This window comes from Erythrolamprus reginae, chromosome 2 (assembly GCF_031021105.1).
Source record: "Erythrolamprus reginae isolate rEryReg1 chromosome 2, rEryReg1.hap1, whole genome shotgun sequence".
Taxonomy (NCBI): domain Eukaryota; kingdom Metazoa; phylum Chordata; class Lepidosauria; order Squamata; family Dipsadidae; genus Erythrolamprus; species Erythrolamprus reginae.
The window spans coordinates 200,223,629-200,237,561 of NC_091951.1; the positions used below are offsets into that span (position 1 = coordinate 200,223,629).

Below are 13,933 nucleotides of genomic sequence, written 5' to 3' on the forward strand. Positions count from 1 at the left end.
CTTTGAATCTTCTTTCCACAAATTACATCCACAATATTGGATCTCTCATTAAACTACCCAAGATGTTTTCTAAATGTAACTTTCAAGCCTTATGTGTCACCTGGGATGGGAAAGATATAAAAGCAAATACTGTACATTTAATAATAAACTTGGATATTTTCTACTTAATTGATTCCTTTCCCTTCTTTTGGAGACAGCTTGAATTCTGTGTTGCATTTAATCTATGCTGAGTTAATCCACAGTTTGTTTATTAATTATTTATACTTTATTCATTTAAAAATCACATTTATGTAGCCTATACAGTAAAACCTCTGGTCACTAATGTTTTTGACCACGATCAAATTAGATTTCGACCAAAAAATTCATGAATATTTTTTTGCAGCTGATTTCCTCTTTCATTTTTTTTTTATAAGTGCCAAGTTTACAAAATTAGGTTCAGGTCATGACCAAATCAGTTTGCAACCAAAGTTATGGAATGCATAATGATTGTGATCAGAGGTTCTACTGTATAACTATAGCTATTACATAGTTGCTGTCAACAATAACAATTTCCCATATCAGAGCATCAAACTGGTTGAATTAATCTACTGCCTGATTGAATATATGAAAGGCAGAAAAGCAGATCAAACCTATAAACCAGTAGTTTGCAATAAAGTCAAGCCAGGCACATTTAAAATGTCATAAATTTCACATAACAGTGTATCTATTTATTTATCTATTTATCATATCACAAGAAGGAAAAAGAACACAGAGACCTCTATGTAGAAAAGTCCAGGACATTTACCAACCTTTTTTCGAAATACAGTAAGTATTCAGACTTCAAAGAGTCCAAGGACTGCAGATTCCAACAAGTAAAATTCAGTTGCTGAAAAACTACTGTGAACATGAGAGTAACCAACACATGTACTTGTAATTGCTTGTTTCAATTAGAGATTCTGTTGTCTAATATAGTGCTATTACCTCTTTGCTTTATTACCTTTGGAAATACTATATAATAAAGAGAGAAGAAAAGAGAGATGGATGGTATACAATAGTGGCACAACAGCTGCATTTTCTATATTACAGAGAATGTTCCCTTCCTATTCTGGACATCACATGAGTTCCAACCTGGAAGAACAACACATATCTAAATGCCAATGGATATATCTATGGATGTTTCCCATGTATTGGTTTAGGCCACTGGGATCTTGTTAATTCTGACAATGTATCTCTTAGGATTCCTCAATTTAGTCAAGTCAAGAGTGAGCTATCAGAATATACTAATCTGATACAAATGAAACCTGTAGTAGGTCTGAGTAGACTTTGATTGACTTTGTGATTTCAGACTGATGAGAGGAATCCACATGACAAAATAAACTAGCATGCTAGCAACATAACAGGGCTAAAATCTTATATCTTAATGGATAGATTTATATGTGAAAGGGATACTTTCTAATGAAGCAGAATTTTACCATATAAATATCCATTACAGTTTATAACAATAAACTGTAGACTGATCTACATGGAATGATCTCACTGTACATTTGGCTTTTTTCTAATCATGCCATATTTAGGCTGAATTTCTGTAGAAAAATAAACTTTGACAGTAGTTCTAAATTAAGTAGGTTACAAGGCGCCTCCTAGAATTTGTTAGCTCTGGCAATTCATTTTAGCATCATCAAAATAAATGTTCTGGCTTTGCTTATAGATACCTTTGTTCTCATGGAATTGAGACACTTATTCAAAATAGCAATTATGTTTAACACTTTAGAATTTTCAAAATAGTTGCATTCATACTTAACCCCCCTGAACCTCTAAAATTTTGAAACTAGAGAAAAATATTGAGAAAATCTAATTCTTAAGAATAAACAAGTGATTGATAAAACAAATCATTCTCACTTGAGGCACAAATCACCATCTATAATGCTTGAAAGGTAGAAGGAAAGAGAAAAGCAGAGATAGATTCAGTTGCACAATTGGAAAACCTGAAAATTTGGGATAGATTGTCATGGAGAATATTTATCTATGTAGTTACAAACAATGGACAATGACTTGAAGGCATATAAACAATCAATCATAGATACCCTAACAACAACAACCAGAAAAATAATGGGCCATCAGACAAACCCAGAGTCCTTACTCAACATAAATAATCAGGCTCAATATTTTTATACTTCAGAAAAGTTATGCAAAGATCAAACTCTCTGGAAAAGTCTAGAATCTAATGGGAAAGATTAAAGGAAAAAGAGGAGGACAATCAAAAACAATATAAATGGACTCAATTACAATGGTGATGGGTTCACTACTGGAAGATCTGAAGGACCAAGCCAGGTTGGGATGGATCATCCTGGAGAAAATCTATATTTGTGGTTGCTAAGACTCAACACCAACTTAACCAACACCAACTTCATTGATCACTCAGTTTCACATATATGTGTATGCCCTTTTTAGCCATGTGGGAACTTTAGTAACAAACTGAACACTATTTATGGCTATACCACAAGTAGGGAATAGCAAAAGAAGCTCATTATTTTGCTTTCTGCATTCTCGTTGGGCATGGAAACTGTTCTGCCAGACTCTCTGGTAGGAGCCTCCTGAAAATTCAAGGGTACCAATTTCAGACACACACACATTTGAAAATTCAAATCAATGTTCTTTATCACAAAATTCAAAATAAACTAAGCACTCTTTTTGTATTGCAAAGAGACCTCATCCCAAAACAACCGTGTAGTCTGTACAATTTTCCTTAAGCAGTCAATAAGTACTTAGCTAGCAGCTGTGAAGAAACTTCACACCCCTTCTTCTTCGAACGAAGTGAGACACACACACACACATTGCTCTGCTTTGGTTTCAAAGGCGTGAAAAATCAACAAAGTCCAGAAAACAGCAACACAGGATTCCTGAAGAACTGCGATCAGATATTCTTCCACAATGGCCAAACCCACACACTGCTATTTATAGCAGCAGCCCTAATTACTGGAGCCCCATCCAAACACAGGTGGCCTCTCTTATCTCCTGTAATATATCCTTACTTGGTCTCTTCTACGCATAATTCTGCACTTGCGTGGGTCCAAGATGTCTTCATCCAAATCAATGGAAGATAGTGGGGATTGACTGCCTGGGCTGTGTACTAAGCCCCCCTCTTCCAAGTCACTCCCATCTTCTTCTTCGTCCGAGGAAACTAAACTCTAAACTGACTCTGTCGGCAATAACACAGGCCTATGACATGTTGAAGTTTCCCCTGCATCCAGCTCCACATTCCCTGGGGCAGGAGCTGGATCAGAGCCAACCACAACAGAAACAAAGTGAACATGGAGGTGATCATGAATGCAACTGACGATTCCCATTAATCAAGGTATTAATGGGGAATCATCAGTTAATTCCCATTAATCAGGGTTTGACATCCTTGTCCTATACCATCTCCACACTGGAAGAGAGAGCAATGGGTCCCAGGAGATATGCCTTTTCTGTTATGGTGCCCTCCTTATGAAACCCCAAACCAGCACTGGGTTGCTTGGACCAGTTCTTGGAACTGGTAGTGGTGGCAGCGGGCAGCTCCGCCCATCCACCCAGGATGCTTCTGCACATGTTCAGAAGCATTGAGAGTGTGAGCACGAGCACGAACCTGTAGCAAACTAATTCAGAACCCACTACTGCCCCTCCCCAAAATAAATTAACTCCATCTGTTTTGACGTTCTACAAATCCTTCAAGATCAGTCCTTAGACTCACAGGAAACTAGAGATATGCTTAGATGGCTCTGTCACTAAGGTGACTATTCTTCTCCTCCCTTTGCCTAGCATTTGGTATACAGTGATCCCTCGATTAGCGAGGGGGTTACGTTCCAAGACCTCCCGTGCTAATCGATTTCCGCGTTATAGTGGTGCGGAAGTAAAAACACCATCTGCGCATGCGCGCCATTTTGGAGTTTGCGTGTGGGCGGCGGGGAAGACCAAGGGAAGGTTCCTTCGGCCGCCTAACAGCTGATCTGCTCCGCAGCGCGGAAGCAGCGAGGAGCCGAAGATGGGGTTTCCCCGTTGCCCAGGCAAAGGGGAAACCCCATCTTCGGCTCCTCGCTGCTGCCGCGCTGCGGAGCGGATCAGGTGTTGGGCGGCTGAAGGAACCTTCCCTGGGTCTTCCCGCCGCCCAGGCAAAGGGGAAACCCCAAGATCGCTTGCCGCTTGCCGTATTGCAGCTTGGAGCCTTGCTTCGCCTCCTTCGCTGCAATACGGCAAGCGGCAAGCGATCTTGGGGTTTCCCCTTTGTCTGGGCAGCGCTGGGGCCATGCGGAGCCACTCATCTAGGGGGGCGTGGACCGGCAAGGTGCCCTCCGCTCTCTCTCTTTCTCTCCCTGTTACCGGTGTGGTATAAGAGAGAGAAAGAGAGAGAAAGGAGGGCGACTTGCCAGTCCACGCCCCCCTGGATGAACAGCCTCGCATGGCCCCAGCGCCGGGCTCCGCTGTTGCCTCCACCCCCATTCGGCTCTGCAGCTGAGAGGCAGTAGCTACGTTCACTCCTTTGTCCTCCCCAGCACCTAGTGTCCAGCCCCACGCCACCTCCAGCTCCCGGTAACACACCCGACCTCTACTTGCAGGAGGGGGGGAGAGAGAAGGGAGGAAGAGAGTGTGAGAGAGGAAGAAAGAGAGAGAGAAATGATAGAAAAAAGGGGAGAAAAAAAGAGAAATGAGAAAATGATTGAAGCAGAGAATGACAGGAAAGAAAGAGAAAGAGACAGAGAAGTGACTCTTGGTGATGACGTATGACGTCATCGGGTGGGAAAAACCATGGTATAGCAAAAAAACCCATGGAGTATTTTTTAATTAATATTTTTTGAAAAACCGTGTTGTAGCGTTTCGCACTAATCGAGACCGTGCTAATCGAGGGATCACTGTATTTGTTTTTGTGGTAATTTTTTTAAAATCTGGATTTAAAATGTTTATATTTCTTGGTTTTATACCTGTTGTTGTTATTTGATTGATGTGCTCTGTCCAGAGTCACCTTTTATGAAATTAACCCAGAACTGTAACAGAATGGTCAAAATGAAAGTAATAATTTCTCTATATTTGAGAAGCTCTGCAAAATTATTATCATCTTGGAAAACAAAGCCTTCTATCCACTTCCTCTCCCTGGACATAATCCTGGGGTCAATGAGTGAATCATTGTGGTTAAGGATGGTGGGAGTTGAATTTCAGTCCATTTGCAGAGAACCAAGATGAGAAAATCTACACCAGCAAAGTGTAAACAGTTAAGAGGGCAGCTCTGACAAAGGAATAGAAACATACACAGAAATATAAGGGCAGGCAGAAAATAAAACAAGTGTCTTTTACTAAGTGTTTGAAACAGTATTAAGTATGACAGAAACATAAACCAGTAATTTTAAATTTATTTTTACTGATTTGAAAAATTACATTGGTGCCTTGTACTTGTTGTGGCCTGTCCACATCCCCCTCAGCTGATCATGGATTCTGAGGATCGAGAGACAGGTGTGTTTTGGTATCCTAAGCCGGTGTATTTGTCACCTGAGTCTGATAGCGAGGAGGTGGGAGAGGGGGTGGAGTCAGAGGATGAAAGCCAACCAGGGCCTGTGGCACCTCCAGAAGTGCCCATAAGTGACTCAGAAGAAGAGGAAGAGCCCCTTCTCGATGCAAGAGTGCACAGTAGGCAGGAATGGCTGAACAGGAAAAGATCTATGCAGGAATAGCTCTATAGAACATTTAGCCATGCCTTCTAGCTATATTAAGGCAAGTCTTTTGATGAGTGAGTGCCGAGGTTAACTGTATAATGTGAGTGATGGGTGATCAGAGTTGGAATTGGAACTAATGAGTTTATTAGGAGGAATTACCTTTCAAGAAGGAGGAACTTCTTATCTCCAGGCTTCCTGCCAACTCAAAGTGAATCAGCAAATATGCTAGCTGCGTGATCAAAGGAGAAATAGCTATGAACTTGATTTCTGTTGTTGGCAATGAAGGGCTACCAACATTTTTATTACCACACTGTGGGGATGGCATATGCAGGATGCTCTGTATTTTCTTTCAACATCTTTCAGTGCAAATTGGGTGCTCTGGGGTGGAGCTCCATTTTTACTACCCCACTGCATTTCCCCCATCCGGGCAGTAGCCCACCCCTGGTTGTCAGACAATAATTAGCTGGCACAGAAAAGACATTCTTTGCTTGTCACTGCATTTTGAAATCCTCTCTGCTTTATGTTTAAAACTGGTAAGCTCCATGAATGTGGATCTATTTCTTAAAGGGCTCATCGTTGGCACAGAATTATACTGTATACAGTACTGTCCTGTTTTTAGACATCATGTTGAAAGAAATTAAAGAGTTCAATTAGTGAGAAAGCAAAAATGTTTAGATTCAAGTTTTATTTCAGAAAAGAAGATGCAACAGAGAATTCTTTTTAAATTGCCCAGCTTTAGCTCTGGGAAGAAAACAACAGTCAACAAGAGCTGTCGCCGACAAATTTGGACATACAAAAAAGCTTTGGCTCAGGCAGAGAGGTGTAAGATACAAAGTTTGTTTCAAAAGGGTGTGATTCAAAAAGACAAAACCTTACTAATTAACCATGGGGAAAGATATTTAGGATGACCTTAGCCTGAAATTGAGCTTGAATGAAAATTATATCTTCCCTGTAGAAATAACCTGGAGACCTGTTTGAGAGGAGAGAAAATAACCATTAAAAAAAGGTCATGCTAGAAAATAAAGAGATTTTTCCTCAGGCATGATGACATTTTTCAGCCCATTTTTGTAAAACGGACTTACAGAGATATGGGGACATTAAGGATGTGGCAAGAACAAAATAAAATATATTACCTCAATTCTTTCAAATTTAAAAGCAAGAGTTCCCGAAAGCACTCACATAATTTTTATACTATATTATTTTAGTAATTTTAATAAGTATCAGTTGTGTGTCTTTTATATTGACAAATAGTTTTAAATGATTTTAAACAATGAATGGAACTGTCTACCATATTCTGTAATTTTATGCGAAGGTCAGAGAACATCAGACTCCTTTTTGCTGACCGCTGTCTTTATCATCAATTCAGAGAGTCTCCTGTAGCAACTGCAACTTTCTTTGACTCAGTTCTTCTGAAACCAATTCCTAAATAACTTCTTTGTGGCCATATGTATCTCATTGTTCCTCAGGCTGTATATGAAAGGATTGAGTAACGGGGTGACCATTGTGTATACTATTGAGGCCACTTTCAACTGGGACCCAGAATAGGTATGGGATGGGCGAAGGTAAGTGCCCATCAAAGATCCATAGAACAAGGTCACCGTAGTAAGATGGGCACTGCAAGTGGAGAAGGCCTTGTACTTCCCAGATTTAGATGGAATCTTCATCACCTTGACTATGATGAAGATATAGGAGAGGAGGATGACCAAAAGGGGCCCAAGAAGGGCAGTTGAACCTTCACTGATTAAGACCATTTGAACTAATGAGGTATCAGAGCAGGTGAGCTTCAATAACGGATGGACGTCACAGAAAAAATGAGGAATTTCCTGGGAATTACAAAACGTAAAATCAGATACCAACAGTACATACAGCAAAGAATGGGCATGAGCCAAGAGCCAAGATACAGCAACTAATCGTAAAGCACATTTATAGTTCATGATTCTGGCATAAGACAACGGATGGCAGATGGCTACGTAGCGGTCATATGCCATGGAGGTCAGGAGAAGGTTATCTGTCGTGCCGAATATCACAAAGAAATACAACTGTGTTAAACAACCATTAAAGGATATGCTATTTGACTGAGACACCAAACTCTGCAACATCTTAGGCACAATTGAAGAAGTAAATCCAATATCAGCCAATGACAAATGAGAAAGGAGCAAATACATGGGCGCATAGAGGAGCCTGGCATTAGAGAAGATCAATAAGATTATTAAGAGGTTTCCTAACACACAAAGCAAGTACATAAAGAGAAAGATGAGAAAGAGAAATCCTTGGAGATCTGGTGAGGAGGAGAAACCCAGGAGGATAAATCCTGCAAAGTTGGTGTGATTCTCCTGATGTTTTTTCATGATTCATTTGAAAATGGAATCAGAGGGATAAAAATGTGTTTATGTTTACATCCCTGGCCTGTATTTCACCTAGGCAAAGAGAAAAACATACTTTAGATACAACAGTCACTATTACAGTAATTTCTTTTCTTTAAGACAATATTTGACTCATCAAATAGAGAAATATTCCCAAAATGGGGTGAAATTACTTGTCTCGTTATATGCCTGGGAATGATCAAGACGTACATAAAATTTACTTCATAAGGAAAAAGTTGTAACGGCGAAGATTATTTAAGCGGGGTGTTTAGTATTTGGTTCTGATTAGTGTAAAAGTCAGTCACATTCAATCCCACAATAAGGTACTTTGAGGCAAAAACCAGCCTAATTTGTTTTATTCACCATTGCAGATTGCTCTAATGATTGTGGCAAGGAAAAGAAAGTAATGATGAAAAGTTGCTGTGAAAAACAGCACATTCCATGTTGGTGCTTATTAGGAAAGGAATAAAAATATAGAACAGTCAATATTCCAAATGATTTTATATTGCAGTTTTGTTTATAGTGCAGGGCCATGCTGAAGACTACATTTGGGAAGAATATTTAAAACTGGAAAGGAAGCTGACGTAAATTTCTCTTGAGAAGGGGTATTATAGCTTTTAATCTTAGAAAAACAGGAACACCGTAAGGGAACAAGAAATTGGATTCAATGTTATGCAATGTAAACAAAAACTGGGTTGAAAATCTTTTTCTTTCAAACTTAGAAAATTTAGGGTCAATTAGGTGTCCTTATGTTTTCTAATTTTCTAAAGTTGAAAGAAGCATTTTGCCTCTGGAAAAGAAAGCTATGAATAGCTGCTTCTTGTGATGACAATATGGCAGGATATACTAATTTTCCCTTTATTAGGGAATATGACTGTACGGTTGTCGTGCTATTCATTTCTTGCTTGCTGGTGTGCCATAAGCATTTAGCTGACTCCCGTTGAGCCAGAATGCTGGCTTTAATAATTAAAAGGACACGCATAACTCTCCCTAAATTCTTAATTTATGCTGAAGGCTACTCTATAAATCTCCCAAAGTTGAGCATCAAGAAAGATCAGGCAACCAAGATTGGCCACCAGCCATTCTGAACATGCAATGATGCTCTCCATTTCAACTTCAGAGACCTTTCAGCAGCATGAGAATATGAAACAAGAATCCAGAGAAACTAGAGATTTTGAGAAACAATGTCCAGAATTATAACTAGAAAGAGATACAGTTGGTAATGTTTGTCAAGAGATAGAATGTAAAGACTGCCTGATGAGTCTCCCTAGCTTCATGCTATCTCACTTCACATGCACTTTAAAAAACAAACAAACCTATCGACTCATTGTGATGTCACAGGATCCTACAGAGTTGACTTCAAAATCCCTTTGCCAATTGCACATTTCCCTCTTTCTCTGAAGTGGACTCTTCCATAGCAGTGGGAAAAGAGCAAGGTGCCTTGAAACCACCTTTATATACAGTGAGTGGTGGCAGCCTCAGTAGAAGGGTTTCCAGCATGCATTTCCATGTTCCAGCCTCTTTGTGGATAGCCATGGATTATGTCTGAAGCATTCTGTATGCAAAATTATTTATTACCTCTAAGCAACAGCCCTTCTCCTGACTTTCACAGAAGGTGAATGTGTGAATTTTCTATTTATCTAGCTACCACAACTAAAACTCAGTTCCTTACAGATTTCAAAGTTTCCTTCTTGAGGCTGCAACCTCACCAATCATGCCTATACATCCCTGTATGTATCTCCTAGCTTGCAAAATGATGGTTTGTAGAGGGAAACTTAAAAAAAATAACAGCTGCAGAAAGAGGAACCATGCAACACCATTCATATTCCATTCAGATTACAATACATGCTGAGGGTGTATGAGTAGAAGGAAATCTGGAGTTCTATTGAATTATCATATCAACTTTCCAAGTCCCTTCTACTGAAAAAATGTATTCATCCATCTCATCCAGTCCTTAATACCTTCACTGGCCATGGAAGGACTTCTGATAAACTCTTCTCCCAATCCTATTTAAAAATGACCAAGGAGTTCCATTGTGATATTTAGTATCTACAGCCTCTTCTACCCAATTGAGGATCAACTAGGGGTGGGCTACTGCCTGGAGGGGGGGACCGCAGTGGGGTAGCAAAAATGGAGACCCACACCCAGAGCACCCAATTTGCACTGAAATATGCTGAAAGAAAATACAGGGCGTCCTGCATAAGCCATGCCCACAGTGTGGCAGCAAAGAATTTGGTAGCCCTTCACTGTGATCAACCCTTCCCATCTAAGGGTTTCTTCCCAGGAAGTCCAAATGGAGGAACCTAACCCTTTCCATAGCAATATATATTGCTCAAAAAAATAAAGGGAACACTTAAACAACAGAATATAACTCCAAGTAAATCAAACTTCTGTGAAATCAAACTGTCCACTTAGGAAGCAACGCGGATTGACAATCAATTTCACATGTTGTCAGCATATTCAACTTTGTACAGAACAAAGTATTCAATGAGAATATTTCATTCATTCAGATCTAGGATGTGTTCTTTGAGTGTTCCCTTTATTTTTTTTGAGCAGTGTATTCTCATTGCTGAATCACCTTCTCCAATAACAATCTTTTGTGGCTATCCTACTTTGCACAAAGACAGTTTGAATGGAAGTAAGTGGAGGGGGAAGGAAGGCTAAAGAAGGAATTGCATTTATCCTCTGTTTCACAGTTTCAAATACAACGTGGAGAGGATGCTCTGGGATTCAAACTTTGTAGAAGAAAAAAGTTCCATGCAATTGTAGGTATAGAATAAAACATTGGATATTGAATAAAATGTTCAATGAGATCCTGCCTTCAATCCTTAAAAAAGAAAGCTATACTGCACCTCCGATGGATCCACTGAGAACCGATTCCATGTTAAGCAAGAGATTCTGTATCTATCAGCCCAATTCGGTATAAGTTCCCAGGTTCTGTGGTGGAATATTTTCTTTCTCAAAGCAAATACACAGTATATATGCAGTGGAAGAAATTAGAATGCATTTAGTAAGGAGGTGGAGTTGGCTCCCACATGGAGAATAGTTGCTGTAAAAAAAAGAGTCACTAGGGAACTTGATAGTATATTTCACAAACCCAAGTGACATAAGATTGGAAGATTAATGCAAAGCATAGATCTTGGGATAAATAGTGTTTTGTCTTGCACGGCAGTCGTCTGGTAATTATCCCCAAATGAAAGCTCAAACACACTCACAGGTTTCAAAATAAGGCAAAAATCCTTTTTACTAGATGATTGTTACTTCACAAACACAAATTAAAGCAATGTCTCTTCCTTTGCCAAAATCCAGGCATGAGGACAAATTGATAAGATAAAGGCACACACACTTGCTTCCCTGCCAAAAGTCTACTCACAAAATTAACTCTATGAATGTCCAACACTGAATCCAGGTTTGTCAGGCAAAACACTCTTTACAGACTTTTCTATTGTGTATTGACTATGCACAGCTGTGCTCATTTCTTCTTTCTGATCTTTCTCATCTGCTCCTGCTGGCCCCCACATCCTTCTCACCTGAGCATTCAGGATCAGGTCCCTCATTTCCTCATCTTCAGACCCTGGCAAAGCCCCAGTTGGGGGCTGCACATCCCCAGTTGGGGGATCTATAGCCTCTGTAGGCTCCTCACCCCCAGATTCTCCCTCTTCCTCCGGTTCACTCTTTGACTCCTCCGGCACCACACAGGCCATGGACTTTGAGCCAGATAGCCCTGGCTCATCAGGCCCAAAGTCCATGGTCAGAGAGCCTGGCTGTGAGCCAACCACAACAAATAGTATTTAATTTCACCCAAGGAATAACACAAATAATATCTTCAGCAACTGAGGGGAATCTCCCCAAATTTTCTTCAGTATGACACATGACTCTAGTTATCACTAGCTATTTCTTTCTACCTCTGTAAGCTACTACTTTGACTGTTTGTGGTGGTGAAAATGGTTAACTAGCAAAAACACTTAGAATTAAAGCACTTCATAGTGCTTTATAGACTTCTCTTTTACAGAGTCAGCATATTGCCCCCACAATCTGGGTCCTCATTTTACCAATTTCAGAAGAATGGGAGACTGAGTCAACCTTGAGCTCATTAAGATTAAACTCCTGGCTGTTGGCAGAGTTAGCCTGCTATACTGAGGTCTAACCACTGCGCCAGCCCAGCTCCTCATCTGTAGAAAATTCTCTGTCACTTTAGAAATGTCTTGGGAGATAAATGCTTCGTTGATATGACAAACAGCCTTCTACCACCATTAAGCAGGAAATTACTCTTGAAGTGTCTCCCTGAACTAGGGCCTTATGGCATACCATGACAGAACTACATAGAAACATAGAAGACTGATGGCAGAAAAAGACCTCATTATCCATCTAGTCTGCCCTTATGCTATTTTTTGTATTTTATCTTAGGATGGATCTATGTTTATCCCAGGCATGTTTAAATTCAGTTACTGTGGATTTACCAACCATGTCTGCTGGAAGTTTGTAATCTGCTCACTACAAAGTGAGCAGATTAACTATACTCTCTTATGAGGTAGGGCTGTGGGTTTGAACTCCAGTTCAAATGAAAGATATACAAAAAGCCACTCCAGAGGAGAGAGATGTCTTCCAATGTAGTCGTTCAAAATGTAATGTATTTTAATATAATGATTATGTTATACTGACTGCCAAATTATCTCTCTTGGAATATGTTGGATGGATGGATGGATGGATGGATGGATAGAGATTTTTTTAAATATAAAGGAGATAAAAGTTGTTGAATTATATGGAAAGCTAATTAAAAGCTTGGAATAACCTGGAATAACTAGATATAACATGAAAACAGGTGTTGGCTTAGCAAGAAAAGATGAATTAGATTCAAGGATAAACAAGCAGATGTGAGGGAATGTGTTATGAAATTTCTGTACTTGAAACATCAAAAATGGTCTTCTCAAGAGCTGTTCCAATTAGAGTATATTATAATAATTTCAGAAATAGAGAAGGTTTGGCAACTTCCAAGTATAAATCTTTACAAAGTCTAACTCCTGTTGTGATTTTATTTTTGCCAGTTATGTAGGCAGCAACAACTTGCAACTTGCTAGGTTTTCATAGAATTTCCTTTTTTCTATATTGCTATATGTTTTTCATATTGAATCCGTTGACAGATGTTCTTTTTTAAAAAAAAAAAAATCAACATTAGGTTGATTTAGACAAAGTTTCCCAATTTTTGAGCATCCGCAAACTTGGTTCAGGACACAAGAGCTAACCTAAGCTTCACTCTGAAAAATTACATATTAAAAAAAAGACATCAACTTTCATTGTATGGGATATTAAAAGCTACAAAGGCTTAACTAAGCAAAGACAGATTTTTGATAAATTGAAGATGTTTATGCTTCAGTATTATTTTACCAAAATCTCATATTTTCCCTGATGAAAAATATCCTTTAGCCTGCAGGATTTTAGCAGATTCACACAAGAAATGGAAATTTGGAAGCTGCCAGAGGGGAAGTGATTTTCATTTTTTTAAAAAAACTTTCAATTATCATAACTGAACTAGATATTTTTGATGCTGGAATACAGGATTACATCATTTTGATAGTTAATTATAGAAACTATTGGAGTTGGAGATTAAAGTGTTCTATGGGCACATATAAGAGCTCCTAAAAACTAGAATCTAATCTGAGCAGTGATCAGTAAATCAGGTTTTCATAGAGAAAGGATATTTACTATAGGAAATGCATATTTTATTTGACTGAAATGCTTTACCAAGAGCATTTAACAAGCAGAGTCAAAGAGCAAAGACCCATAATGGCAAACCTATGGCACGCGTGCCATAGGTGGCATGCGGAATCATATATTGAGGGCACGCAAGGCATTTCCCTATGTCGGCTTCAACACTAGCCAACTGATGTTCAGCCTTGAAATTGCTGAATT

At 39.3% G+C, this 13,933-nt stretch overlaps 1 protein-coding gene across 1 annotated transcript; it reads right to left on the minus strand.

Annotated features, from left to right (window-relative positions):
- Window positions 1-7,060: 7,060 nt before the first annotated feature.
- Window positions 7,061-8,008, minus strand: LOC139158773 (olfactory receptor 1L4-like). The gene has a single exon (XM_070736110.1). The coding sequence runs from the start codon at window positions 8,006-8,008 to the stop codon at window positions 7,061-7,063; it is 948 nt and encodes a 315-aa protein (XP_070592211.1).
- Window positions 8,009-13,933: the final 5,925 nt, after the last annotated feature.

Excerpts from the sequence above, each read along its gene's own strand:
- LOC139158773 (XM_070736110.1), bottom strand. The coding sequence starts at position 8,008 with ATGAAAAAACATCAGGAGAATCACACCAACTTTGCAGGATTTATCCTC.